The 13,399-nt window shown below is 50.4% G+C and overlaps 2 protein-coding genes across 2 annotated transcripts; one reads left to right on the forward strand and one right to left on the reverse strand.

Annotated features, from left to right (window-relative positions):
* Window positions 1-3,614: 3,614 nt before the first annotated feature.
* LOC125357523 (KH homology domain-containing protein 1-like) lies at window positions 3,615-4,462 on the reverse strand. Its single transcript, XM_048354501.1, has 3 exons — window positions 4,357-4,462; window positions 4,024-4,206; window positions 3,615-3,727 (listed from the first exon to the last, which is right to left on the reverse strand). Exons 1-3 carry the CDS (start codon window positions 4,460-4,462, stop codon window positions 3,615-3,617), a joined length of 402 nt encoding a protein of 133 aa, XP_048210458.1.
* Window positions 4,463-12,310: 7,848 nt separating this feature from the next.
* LOC125357633 (protein BRAWNIN-like) lies at window positions 12,311-12,722 on the forward strand. Its single transcript, XM_048354583.1, has one exon. It carries the CDS (start codon window positions 12,311-12,313, stop codon window positions 12,512-12,514), a length of 204 nt encoding a protein of 67 aa, XP_048210540.1. The 3' UTR covers window positions 12,515-12,722.
* The last annotated feature ends 677 nt before the right edge of the window (window positions 12,723-13,399 follow it).

Raw genomic sequence — 13,399 nt, forward strand, 5'->3', positions numbered from 1 at the left:
GGACAGCCAGTAACTGTTGCGGTCAGCAAGGAAAGGGGCTCCACCCGCCTCAGGAGAGGCTCCCGGGACCCTCAGTGCTGGAGGAAGCCTTGGGGACCGCCTGCTGTTTGTGAGAACTGTTCACATTCCTGCTTTGTTGCATTCCTAGAGGTACTACAAAACATCCAGCACCCCATTCTCCCCACCGCTGCCTGCTCCAGAAGGAATGAGTCTCTGGAAATTTCCACTTGAACCCACCTAGCTCTCATTGGGGTGGAGATGTCCCCCAGAGCCCTCAGCACCCCTCCTCCTGCACCTCGTTCAGGGATGGCTGGCTCCTGGCCTCCAAATCAGCATCTGGAAGTTGCTGGGCCTCGGCCTCCTTGGCCAAGGCCTCCCCTGCACCTGTAAGGACAGCTGTGGGAGGAGGCTGCTCCTGTGTCCTGAACCCCTCCATCCCAGTACAGTGACCCCAGCGGGAAGCCTCCCCAGAACACAGGGGCCAGGAGACTTTGTAGATCCCTTGAGTTCCTGAAAGCCTTTTCCAGCCTGGCTGGGAGGGCCAGACAACTGCCCTGAATGCCAGGAAGCCCCAGATCTCCCCTAGGGACTCGAGTTTGCCCGGGTCACCCTCCCGGAGGGCAGCTTACTTTGCAGGGAGAGCTGGCAGAAGTGGCTGGCCAATCTCATGGTCATCTCAGCTATGTCTTGCTGATGATAAAGCCGCCCAAACACCAGGATCTCCGCATCTCCTCCAGGGGCCCAATGATTCACACGCACATACACTCACCATGGGGCACGAGATCTCCATCCTTGCCTGCATGGGGAGAAAGGCAGTGGAGATGGTGGTGGGAAGATGGAGGCCGGGCCACCAGGGGACACATCTTGGGGCCCTAGCAGCAGGACAGGCTGGCTCTGCTATTGCCCAGAGCCAATGGGGTATGGGTAGGAGGACTTCGCAAGCCCCTCCCATTCCCATGCTCCCCAAACATCCTTTCTAGCAGCCCTGCCTCCAAGCGAACTGTTCTGGTATTCTTTAGGAACTGGAGACTGGACCACGTGGGCACCTGGTGAGGCTTCTGAGCACCTGGAATGGAGTCCCTTCTCCCTGCTGCAGAAGCCCAAGACTCAGAAACTTCTCTGGAGTGGCCACGCTGGAGTCTCAGCACCGACACCGGGGAAGCACAGACGTGGGACCTGAGCTGAGCTGCTGCGATGTAACTGTAACTGTACCCAACTTCATGTCCTTCCCCATTCCCATTCCAAATGTCTTTGTTCCCAAGGGCTCGAGGTGCATGGAGACAGGAAAGGTAGGGTTGTTCCCAGGACAGATTTCCAGAGAGAAGGAGTGAATGTACCCCTATGCTTACAGCTAAGGCCCTGTGAAGATGAGTCAATGACATTGCTTTCCCCATGTGTGCCTGCAGTGAAACTAGGAGAGGATGCTGAGGTCCAGGATGTGGGCGTGGCCAGCTGTGGGCTCTCATCAGAACAGAGCCAAGCAGGAAGATCACTGCTGTGTCCCCTACATGGCCCGCCCCTAGACTCATCCCTCACACAGGACTTGTTCAAGTGGCCACAGAAAGAGGAAGAGGAAGTCCACCACTGCCTGCCTTCCTTCCATCCTTCCATAGGGTGTGTGAGCCTGGCTGAAGGTAAGCAGCTCGGCTTCCACCTGGAAGACTCCACAGCACTGTTCTTCACAGTGGAGATGGGTCCCAGTGCCTTCTTGTTTCTCACAAAACAGGTCATAACAGATAAGAACATCTTCTGTGTCTTTCTTATGTCAACTTTATTGAGCTGCTGTCTTCAAATGAAGAGGTTTCCGAGCTGTCTCTTTATTTGCTAGGATTACATGTGTAACCCATAAAATCGAATTTCTTTTTTGATATAGAGAGAGAGCCAGGGAGAGCAAGGAAGAGAGAGAGAGAGAGAGAGAGAGAGAGAGAGAGAGAGAGAGAGAGAGAGACAGAGAGAGGAAGAATATCCTGCCTGTCCATAGCCAAGGCTGTCTCACACGCTTGATCTTTCTTCTTTCCTTTCTTTAGGCTCTAAGCGCAGGGATTCCCTCATGTCCCTTCACCGGCATTTAGGAATTCTCAAAGACCAAAAATCTCTGGGAGGAATTCCTCCATTATTGAATCTTCCCTGCTGACTAAGTTCCTCTCCAGGAAGAACTTCTCTGTAATCTGTGACGTTTAGGGAGAAGTGGGAGAAAGTGTTTAGAAGAGAGGATCCCGCTGACACAAGTTTAATACTTGAAGGGAAAACCAGGGCCCATGGTACTCACCTCTTCACCTCCAAGCCTGGCTAACTCGGAAGGGGAAGGGTGAGAATCAAGGTTCCCAGCCAGGCTGGGCAGAGACCCCTGTGAGACTCCTATCTCCAAGGAACCTGCACAAAGCAGGAACTGCGGCTGTGGCTCAAGGGAGAGCTCAAGACCGAGTTGAATATCCGGTAACATCCACACACAAAACCCATCAACGATCCTTTACAGAAAGAGTGAAAGACTCTCGACTTTATTTCCCAACACTAGAGGAAGCCCGGGGACTTCCTAAATATTCTGACCTTTTAGCCTTGAGGTGCTGATGAGAGGGGCAGACAGGGTAGAGCGGGTGGCCTAAGGCTTTTCCCTCATGTTCATTCCTACAGTCACACGCAAACACACACGCCTGGACACGTGTGTCCCAGGGCACCCAGGGGGGACAGTGGGTTCCCCCATCTCAAACTTGGGGATCCAAGCTACAGCTGTGCCACTTCCCCCAGATTCATCAGTGGACTGGTGACCTGCCAGTTTCCTGACAGCCTAAAGCTTTTTGATTTGGGGTGGGGTGGGGTGTGGGGTGGGGTGAAGGCAGTACTGGTGCTTGAACTCATAGCCTGGGCCTTGGCTCGGCTATTTTCCCTGGAGGAGTGGCACTCTACTCCTGAGCCATACTTCCCTTTCAAGCTTTGTGCTGGTTCATTAGAGATAAGAGTCTCCCAAATATTCCTGCATGGGCTGGCTTCATACACCAACCTAAGAAGCTAGGATTAGAGGCCTCATCCACCACGCATACTTCTTAGTTATTTTTATTCCAGTTGGTAGGTAGATAGTCACTGTATCTAGTTGAACAGGAGGCTTGGAGATGGCAGGTAAAGTGACATTTTTGCCAGGATTTCCCCATTTGGGGAGCACACTGATTCCGGAGACAAGAGCACAACATGATTTACGACTGCAAACGGAAACATGTATAAACAATCTGGAAATGTGAAAATCTGAGGTCTCTTGAAAGAGACTGTGTTTGTTAGACGTTGGGAGGGATTCTGGGGGAAATGAGTGCACTGGAGAAGCTTGTGAGAAACAAAGAGGGGGAGAGGGAGTGACGTCGAGGCAATGCAGATTGCACCACGGGTGTTGCTGGATCTCCTTCACCAGCAGAATACACACTTTAGAAGACGCCTCTCACCTATGTGCCTAGACTTCCCGGGGGAGACAACACAGCCAAAAATGTCACCCTCCACCACTGTCTGCGCCATGTCTTCACTGAGCTGTTCAGAGCAGGCTGGTCCTCCAGGGACACAGAAGTGCACAGAAGCCCACGGAAGCCCAAGGCAAGCAAGCACTTGGCTGGAGGAAGCCTGAGGAAAGTGAATCACTTGTCCTGGTAGCCTTTCACCACCAAGGAGTCCAGCTGCACACAGAGGCAGGCGGCCAAGTCTTTTGTGGTTAGTGGCTGGCTCCGGACACTTTGCAGCATCTGGTAGCCTGGGCAGGGAGAAGAATGGTCAGAGTCTAGGAGCCCAGTCAAGAAGCCTGTGGGGATGGAAGGGAACGAAGGGAGGGGTAGGAGATATTCCAGCCCATCCCATGGGGCCCCATTCGTATGTCCCCTCCCCACTTTCTCTCTCAATGACTTGATTCCAAATATGGTTAACCCTGGGCCTCTGCCCTCCAGGGGGCTTGGGAACATGTGATTCTCAGGTTCCTGAGCAGTCCAAGTCTTTAAGATGCCATGTATGAGCAGCAAGGCTTTGACTGCAAACTAGGTCATAGACACTTACCTCGAGCTCGATAGTGAAAGTCCTTGTGCTCCAAAAGCCATATCATGCCCATCAGCCATTGCCTGGCCCTTGGGGGCCCCACCACGGTGACTCGAGTGTGGCCTGTGACGGTGAACCAGGGCTCCAGCTGAATGAGGGTGTGGCTGTGCTCCTCCATGCAGCGAAGGTATCTGTCCTCCTGCCCTAGGAACAGAAGAGGACAGAAGAACGGGAAAAACCCCAACAGAACTGGGGGTCAGGTGCCCCGATGGTGGGGCCCCAGTTCGGATCAAAGAGGTAGCACAGGGAGAGATGGATAGGGTGAAGACAAGAAATGGCACAAGGGTAACCTACCGAAAATCTCCTCCTCCTGCTCCTCTTCCAGGTACAAAACCAACGGAGCACTGAAATTTTCAGGCTCGGTCCACAATGCTCCCATGCTGAGAGAGCACGTGTCCATGTTGTCCTTTACCCTGGCTTAACTCAGCACGGAGCAAGTCCAAGTAGCTGGCTGTAGAGGTGAAGATCCCGAGCTCTGTGTTTTATATTCTCCCTCAGCTCATCCACTGGTCCCCACCCTAGACCCACCCTAGAGAGGCTGAACTAGCCCTCAAGTCCTTCAGAGATAATTCACTCAGGCACTGATAATTCATTCTTAGAGTCTTCTACTCTGGATTCAAATCTTTCTGACAAACTAGATAACACAACCCAGTTTCCTGAGGCCTAGATGCAAACTTGTCATCACTGTGATTTCACAAAAGATGTACTGAGCATGACCTTGGGTCTTGTGCTGGAAGAAAAATTGTTCCAGAATGGCCCTAGGAGTTGATTTTTCTGTCCCATCTACACAGGATAGGGAGCAAGGAGAATGGAGAATGGAGGGAGCTGGGGCACAATTATCCTGAAACTATCTCAAAGTAAGAGTTAATAAAAGCAAAGCGTTTGGGGTGTGGTACAGTATTAGTGCTGTGAAGTTTCAGTACTGACAGCAGATAGGACAGGATAGGATAAGGGAAGAAGAGGAGAAGTGAAGATAGAACAGGACAAGACAATGGGACAGGACACGATGGGGGAGCAAGGAAGAGGATAGCAAGGACAGGAGAGAAAGGAAAGGGAACATTGCTTCACTGATGGCATTTGCTTCTTTACCTGAAGGTTTGTGCTTGCGGTCTCCTTCCACGGATTATTTGTTTCTCTACCCAACTGGAGAAATCTCAGTTCATGGTTTACAAGCAGAGTCCTTCAATTTAGAGCCAAATAGCTTCTCTTCTGCAGTAGACACTGGTCTAGTGAAAGCGTAATTCCTCAGGTCCTACCCATGTGGAGGCTAATACAGACATTTTCAGGCTATTCAAAGCTGAATTATGAAGAATATCCTGGATTTATTTTTTGAATCTATGTTTTCTCTTTCTTTCTAGTTCTTCTAATTATTCACTGAAGACAGTGAGGAATTTGATGGGTTTTCTAAGGGTAGTCTCCCCTTAATCTTCAACCAGTAGAGGGAGCCCAGGAACTCATGAAATGGTCTGAACTTTTAGCCAGGAGGTGCTGGTGAGATGAGGCAGCCAGAGCAGAGCAGATGGCATAAGGCTGTTACCTTGTGTTCATTCACTGTAGTCACAGGCAAACACACCACTCCAATGACACCGATTTCCTAAGGCACCCAGGCTGGAACAGGGAGTTGGCCAACTCTAGCTGATGATCTCCTAGTTCTCTGGAGCCTTTTGAAGTGACCATTTGTCAGGTATTAGGGCTGGAACTCAGTGCTGTGCATTCAGCTTTTGTGCTCAAGGCCGGCACTCTACCACTTGAGGATGCAGATACACGTGCTGTTAGGAAGGAGAGAGGAAGAGATTAATGGAGAGAAAATACACTGCAGTCACTCAATAGAGTGACCGCTGTCAATGGAGTTTTATATATATATATATATATATATACACACACACATATATATATATGCATACATAGATATATAGATATGCATTTATGTATATGAAAATGGAGACAGCAACTTGAGCGGAAGGGCAGGGTTGGGATTTGGGGGGAGAGCAATGAAGGGGTGTACTTCTAATCTGACATGTTGAATGGAAACCTCTTGGGATATCTATTTACATGCATTCAATATTAAATACCTTTTGGTGCCACATTGACTTCTAACTGACTCTCTTTGCCAACTTTGGGGTTTGCAAATAACTCATGTGAGGGTGAGCCTGGCCCACCACACAGAGATTCTGCAAGGGGACGTGTGGGGTGGTGAAGGCCTTCCACCTGAGAGGATGGGAGTCACAGGAGGAATACTGTCCTTTCTCTCTTGGAGTGACAATTTCAAGACAAACTCCATAGAGTTCCCAGTCTCTCCCTGGGAGGTCAAGGGCATTTTCTTAGAATGCATCTTCACTCCCTCTACATGCACGTCCCTGATGTCATCCTCTCTTTCCTTCTCCTTGGTCTCTCATTGCTGCTTTCTGAAATCACTTCCCAAACTACCTTCTTGAACACAAGCGTTTTCTCAGCTTTCCTTCTCCATTTCCAATAACACAAAGGAGTGAAGGACAGAGCTGGAAACCAGAACGCTGTGGAGTTTCAGGGGCCCAATTCTCTTTTCTTGTGTCAGTCAAAACCCCATTATGATGAGATGCCTTCCAGTGACTGACACATGAAAGGAGACATTACTGCAGATGATCACCTGTGAGCACTCTATATCTCTATATATTCATTTTACATAAGTTTGTGTACATATATACAATATACAGAAGCACAGGGGGACTGTGTGGGGTCCACTGGAGGAAGAGGCTTAGGAAGAGGACCCCAGGAAGTGACCTCATCCTTGACAGAAGACCAAAGAGAACTTGGAACCCAGGTCTCCAGGCAGCCACATTCCAGACACAAATCGCAAAGGTGCCTTGAGGTAGCCAGAAAAGAGCCATGTTTTCCTGTTGTTGGCGAGTTTCCACTGGCTCTGAGTCCAGGAGACCCTGCAGGGAGCGCCTGGTGGACACCTGCAGACACTGGACCAACCCACGCCCCAGACCCCACGCCCAAGCTGGACCCAGAAGAACCTTCTGGCACTTCCTCTGGAGAGGCCGGCAGGTGGCATCTGGCAGCCCAGAGCAGGATGGCAGGGATGGGGACACTGCGGTGACTCCTGCAAGCCAACCCCAGGTGCCAAGTGCTGGGTGCGCTCGGTGCACAGTGCCCACGAAACTGAAGATCAAAGAGCCCGAACAATCGGGTCGGCTCCTACACGAGGACTTGTCCTCTGCAACCAACGCAGGCTCTGCTGCAACAGAGTCACATGAAGAAGACCCAGGATTCAGCAAAGATGACTGTGAGCTGTCCTCCTCCTCTCCAACCGAGTCAGGCTCTCCCATACCTGAATCCGATGATGAACACACAGAACACAGCAGTGCTGACTGCGAGCTCTCCTCGTCCTCTTCAACTGAGACAGGCTCTCCCCTACCTGAATCCCATGATGAACACCCTGGACACAGCAGTGGTGACTGCGAGCTGTCCTCTTCCTCTGCAAGTGGGACAGGCTCTCCCATACCTGAATCCGATGACGAACACCCTGGACACAGCAGTGGTGACTGCCAGCTGTCCTCATCCTCAGCAACCGAGACAGGCTCTCCCATACCTGACTCATATGAAGAACACCCAGGAATCAGCAATGATGATCGCGAGCTGTCCTCATCGTCGGAAACTGAGACAGGCTCAACCATACCTGAATCCGATGACGAACACCCTGGACACAGCAGTGGTGACTGCCAGCTGTCCTCATCCTCAGCAACCGAGACAGGCTCTCCCATACCTGACTCACATGAAGAACACCCAGGAATCAGCAATGATGATTGCGAGCTGTCCTCATCGTCGGCAACTGAGACAGGCTCTCCCATACCTGAATCCAATGACGAACACCCTGGACACAGCAGTGGTGACTGCGAGCTGAATTCATCGTCTGCAACCGGGACAGGATCTCCTGTACCTTACTCAGGACGTGATGAACTCGGACTCAGGTTTTCTGACTGGGAGCAGTCTGTGTCCTCTGCAACCTGGACAGGCTCTCCAGCCCTTCAGACTGAGGACGAAGAAGCTCGACTCGGCTTTGCCGACTGCGAGCTGTCCAGCAGTTCTACCCTGGACTCCTTCCCATCAGAGGAGGAAGGGGAGGAACGAGCACAAGACACAGTGCTGTGGCATCAGGAGCTGTCTCTGAGCAATGCTTGTGCCGAAAACCCCCTTCCTCCAGTGGCGGATGTGTGAAGAGCAAGGCCACACCATTCAGCTCCACGTTGCCCCTGACACTTAGGACAAATGGACTCCAACTTGTTGCTGTCCTCGCAGTGCCAGAGATCCCACAGGCTCTGCAGATCTTTTCTGATATGGACCCACCTTTATGTGGAGAGGGCAACTTAGCTGCAGCACATGCACCCCAGTGTGCTTCCACTAACTCTGGGGGCACAATTTGGGTTGTGGACTCAGGAAGTCCAGAGCACCACTGAGCGCCGGCTCAAACACTTAGAGAAATCCTTTCCCTCCCTTGAAAGACATCCGTTTTTGTCTTTTTTTCACCTTCGTGTTATGTACCTTTCAATATATTTTAATAAATAGTTATTGTTATTGCTTTCAGTTGCATCATTCAAGGCACTAACTCAGTGCCCGATTTGAGACCCATGAGCTCCACCAGCTGACTCCGCAGAGCCCGTGGTCCTGAGGGGAGGAGGCTCACAGCGCCCTAGAGGAAGTGGGGGGAAGGCCCTGGTGTGCAGGGAGCAGGTTAAGGTCAGCGCAGTGGCCAAGTGTACAGCCTTGTGTGGGCACAGCTGTGTCTGAGGCAGGGCCAAGAATATTTGAGGGACATGGGCTCTGTGGGTAGTAACACATTTACAGTACACAGCTGTTACCAGCTCTGCATCTGCGCGATGGAACCTCATCCTAACCCAGGGTTGGGAGAGGACAAAAAACAAAACAAAACAAAACAAAACAAAATGCAGTGCTGCTTGGATCTCTTGTCTGCCTTGAGCCAAGGCTGTGTGCAGGCAAAGGGGAAGGGGCATTGAGGACCGAGGGGGCGGTGCCAGCTCTTCCCTGGGACATTGGGTTTCTGGCGGCTGAGCTGAGAGACTTCAGAGGTGGCCATCAGTTTGGGCTGTGTGAACTCAGCAGCCCGGTGACCATGGGGAGGCAGCCGGGAGTCATGAGGGGCACAGTGGAGGGCTGTCCAGAGCAGAGGCTGCTCAGTGTGCAGGGAGACCGTTTCTAAGGCCCAGGGGCCAGCTGTGGGGTTCCTGGGGCTGAGGTAGCAGCGGCTGAGTCTCAGGTCAATCACAGGTGCTGCATTGCAGTGTTAGGAGCACAGCGCTCTTTCTCCTCCCTGGCCACCCTGTCAGCCAGGCCCACAGCCAGCCCCACTCCTGTTTCCCAGCATGAGGAGGCCCTGCTGGCCCCAGTGCAGCCGGGAGGGAGGAGGGGGCGCTAGCAGTGTGGCCAAGATGCTGGGCCTGACTCTGACCTGAACATGTGTCCTTTAGGGCACTGCCCTTGGGTTTAGGCTGAGAGGTGGGTGGAAACAGGCACATTTATTTAGCATCCTGCTCCAATCAGTTGGCTTCCTAGAGACCTGTATTATCACTACCTATGACTAACTTCCAAATCCTGACTCTATTTTTATAGACTGTGTATTTTATCCACGTGGATCAGGCTCAATTCAAAGGACAGCATTGATGTGGAACAGCAGAATCAACAGGGGAGTGAAAGGAGGGCCTGCTGGACTGCCTCTCCCCTCCACTGCCTCATAAATTAGAACTAGATGTGCTCGTGGAACCAGACAGATGTTACCTTCATCCATCTGCTTCCTGCAGCATTGGTTGTCATCAGCTTGGTGCAGATGTGCCCCAGCCAACATTCAGCCTTTGCAGGGTTTTACTGTTTTTACTTACACCAGTAGATAAAGCATATACATGTTCCTGCAACCAATCGGACATTTGCGAATTTCACTGTATCACAGTGAAACATGAAGGGACATACAGCTAGGTATCATTTTGTCAAATTGTTGGGAACCATGAATTGTTGGGATGTATTGAAGTCACGACAGAATGGGATACAAATTCTAGAATCTCCACAAGGCAAATGTCACTTCTGCAGAAGTGTGTGCAGTTGACCAGAGTCGGGGAAGCGAGACCTGGCACAGGCAGGTTTTATCCCTCACATTGCTGCCCCTCCTTCTGCTTTCATCTGATCTTAGGTTCACAGTCTTTTGACACTGGCCAGTCCCAAATGGGATCTCTATCCAGTGTGGCCTGCTTACCATTTTCAGAAGGGCCAAGACTAACTTCATCTGCTTGTCCTCATTCTGCCCACAGTTGTTGAAATCATGATGTCCTGTGAGCCAGGCCCTGTGTGGAGTCAGACCAGAGCTCTGGCTATGTCTCCTGAGGGCTTCGTGGCTCCCATCTGATCATTTTGTTTCCAGGCCTTCACTGGCACTCTCAGATTTCAAGAATCATTTGCTTCAAAGAGTTGCTTCAAAGGGAAAATACCTCTTTTTTTTTTTTTTTTTTTGGCCAGTCCTGGGGCTTGGACTCAGGGCCTGAGCACTGTCCCTGGCTTCTTTTTGGTCAAGGCTAGCACTCTGTCACTTGAGCCACAACGCCACTCCTGGCTGTTTACTGTATATGTGGTGCTGGGGAATTGAACCCAGGGCCTCATGTATAGGAGGCAAGCACTCTTGCCACTAGGCCATATCCCCAGCGAGGAAAATACCTCTTTGATTCCTCATTTGCCTTCAGTCCCATTGTCCACTTTGCTCGTCAACTCGTAAGAGAGAAACTCAGAGAAGTTGCGAGATTTTTAAGTGCTGGGCAGGGGCCAGCTGGGAAAAGGGCCTAGAGATGAACTGACAGCTGACACAGGTTTGAGAAGTGACACAGGGTCAGCCAAAAGGCAAAGAAGCTGCAGGGGAGACCGGAGTCAAAGAACAGCTACTGTCCCCATATTCGAGTCACCTGCGTGGGCACTCTGGGTTGGCACAGAAGGACTTGAGGGCATGAATGGGTTCTCCTGGGTTGTGCAGCCTAAAATCATTAGGCACTGTGTTTCCATTTTCTCCTAAGCATGGGCATTGTTTCAATACCCTGTCCAAAGCCAGATGCCTGGGGCTTCAACCTATAATCCTGGCAACTCAGAAGGCTGAGGTCTGAGGATTCGGGTTTCATGAGCCCAAGCAGACAAACCTGGGAAACTCTAATCTCCAATGGCTTACAAAAGGCAAGACTCAACATGAGGCTCCCATGGTAGGGACCCAATCATGAGCAAATCAGCCCTGAAAATTCAAGCACAAGTACCAAACAATCCAACACACAAACTAAGCCCCTCTGTGACCTGTAGGCAGGACTCATGCTTAGAACAAAACCATGTTTCTGACCTACAAGCCACTGGCGTAATAGTGAGTTTTGTCCATGCCTATCATATGCATGGATGCTTGGACTCATGAGGCAAGAGCCACAGGATGGAGGCCCCAGACACGGCCAAAGTCCAGACATCCTTAGACTGGTTGTTGGAGGCGCAGTGTCCTGGAGTTAACCTCACATTAGATATCAGCATTATTGTCAGCGTGAGGAGCTGCTTCTTAGGGTTCAGGATTGAATCTGTGTCCTCAGCATGTAAATCGCACGACCAATATAAACGGTCATCTTGAAAATCACAAAGACTTGTTTAGGTTGACAACTCTGGAGGTTTCAGTTCAGGTCTGATTTTCCTGTGCATATAGCTCTATGGTTTACAGCCACGGAGAACATCATGCTGGGATAATGAAGAGCAGGTAGGTCATCAAAACAACAACACAATCCTCCTCCCTGGCTGGGAATGTGGCTTAGCGGTAGAGTGCTTGCCCAACATGCATGAAGCCCTGGGTTCAATTCCTCAGCACCACAGAAATATAGAGGGGGGAGGAATGTTACTGTTACTCAAGTGGTAGAGTACTAGCCTTGAGGAAAGGAAGCCCCAGTGCTCAGGCCCTGAGAGCAAGCCCCAGGACTGTCCAAAAAAACCCAAAAAACAAGGGGGCCGGAGTGGCGGGGAGGGGAGCCGAGCTTCTGTACGCGGAGCGCCCCTCCCTGACCGATCAAGGCCCTAAGGTTTCATTTGTCCCCTGCCAACTCTCCGTCCTCTCAGTGACCTCGTGTCATGGCTGAGAAGACAGGCCTCCGTGCGTGGGGGTAGGAGAGCACCCCGAGCCCCTATAGCTGTGGGGTGGATCGTGGGCCCAGAACCTTCTAACACTGCCCCTTTTCCCTCCTGCCAGCCTTCCACCATGCCTGCGGGCATGTCCTGGCCTAGTTATCTGAAAATGGCAGCGGCCAGCCTCCTGGCCATGTGTGCCAGTGCCCAAGTGGTGCACAGTTACTACTGGCCCGACCTGACAAGCCGTGAAAGTCCACCAAAGCATGGAGAACTCAAAACAGAGCTCTTAGGACTAAAAGAGAGACAACACAAACCTCAGGTCGCAGAGCAATAAAAACTGTGGAACTCAATGATGCCAAGAATTTTGTGAATGGAAGTCTTAAATATGTACTAAACATGACTTATTGTGTCAAACTACTTGTGGCTAAGCACCTAATGCTATGCTAGTAGTGAATTGGTGCTTTGTCTATATTCACTGATTAGGTGAACTTTTCATTATGGTTTGACCAAAACGCCAAACTGCCTATGCTCAGCCTTTTGCATGTGGACTGGAGATGGCTGGTCTTGTATATCATGTAAGAGAGAGCATTTGCCATGTTTCCTTCCATTTTAGTTCTGGAATTTCTCTGAATTAGCTTGAGTATAATAGCAGATGGGAACTACAAACTTAAACATAGTTTAAAAAAAAAGAGTGTATGGGACCTAAGTTAATATTTCTCTAAATATTGGAAGTACTTGTATTGAACTTGATTAAGTCAAATGTTCTCTTGGAGATGTGTCTAGAATATCATAACACTGTGACGTGATCTGCCAAATATGCTACAAAATTTGAGAAACTGTAGATTTGAGAAGCCAAGTTCAAATTGGTATTGACTTTTTAAATAAATGATACACACACACACACACACACACACACATGTCAAGGCACTGGTGGCTTAGGACACTGAGATCTGAGGATCACAGTTCAAAGCCAGCCCAGGCAGGCAGGAAAGGTCTTGAAACTCTTACTTCCAATTAACCACCAAAAAGGTGGAAATGGAGGTGTGGCTCAAGTGGTAGAACATAAGCTTTGGGCAAAAAAGGTAAAAAGATAGTGTCCATACACCCTGAGTTCGAGCCCCTGAATAAAACAGTAAAATTTTTTTAAAAAATTACATGTAAATTCACCTAAACATTTGAATGAGCACTGTTAAAGGTGAACTACTGACCTGTGAATGTG

The sequence above is a fragment of the Perognathus longimembris genome, chromosome 9 (genome assembly GCF_023159225.1).
Source record: "Perognathus longimembris pacificus isolate PPM17 chromosome 9, ASM2315922v1, whole genome shotgun sequence".
Classification (NCBI taxonomy): domain Eukaryota; kingdom Metazoa; phylum Chordata; class Mammalia; order Rodentia; family Heteromyidae; genus Perognathus; species Perognathus longimembris.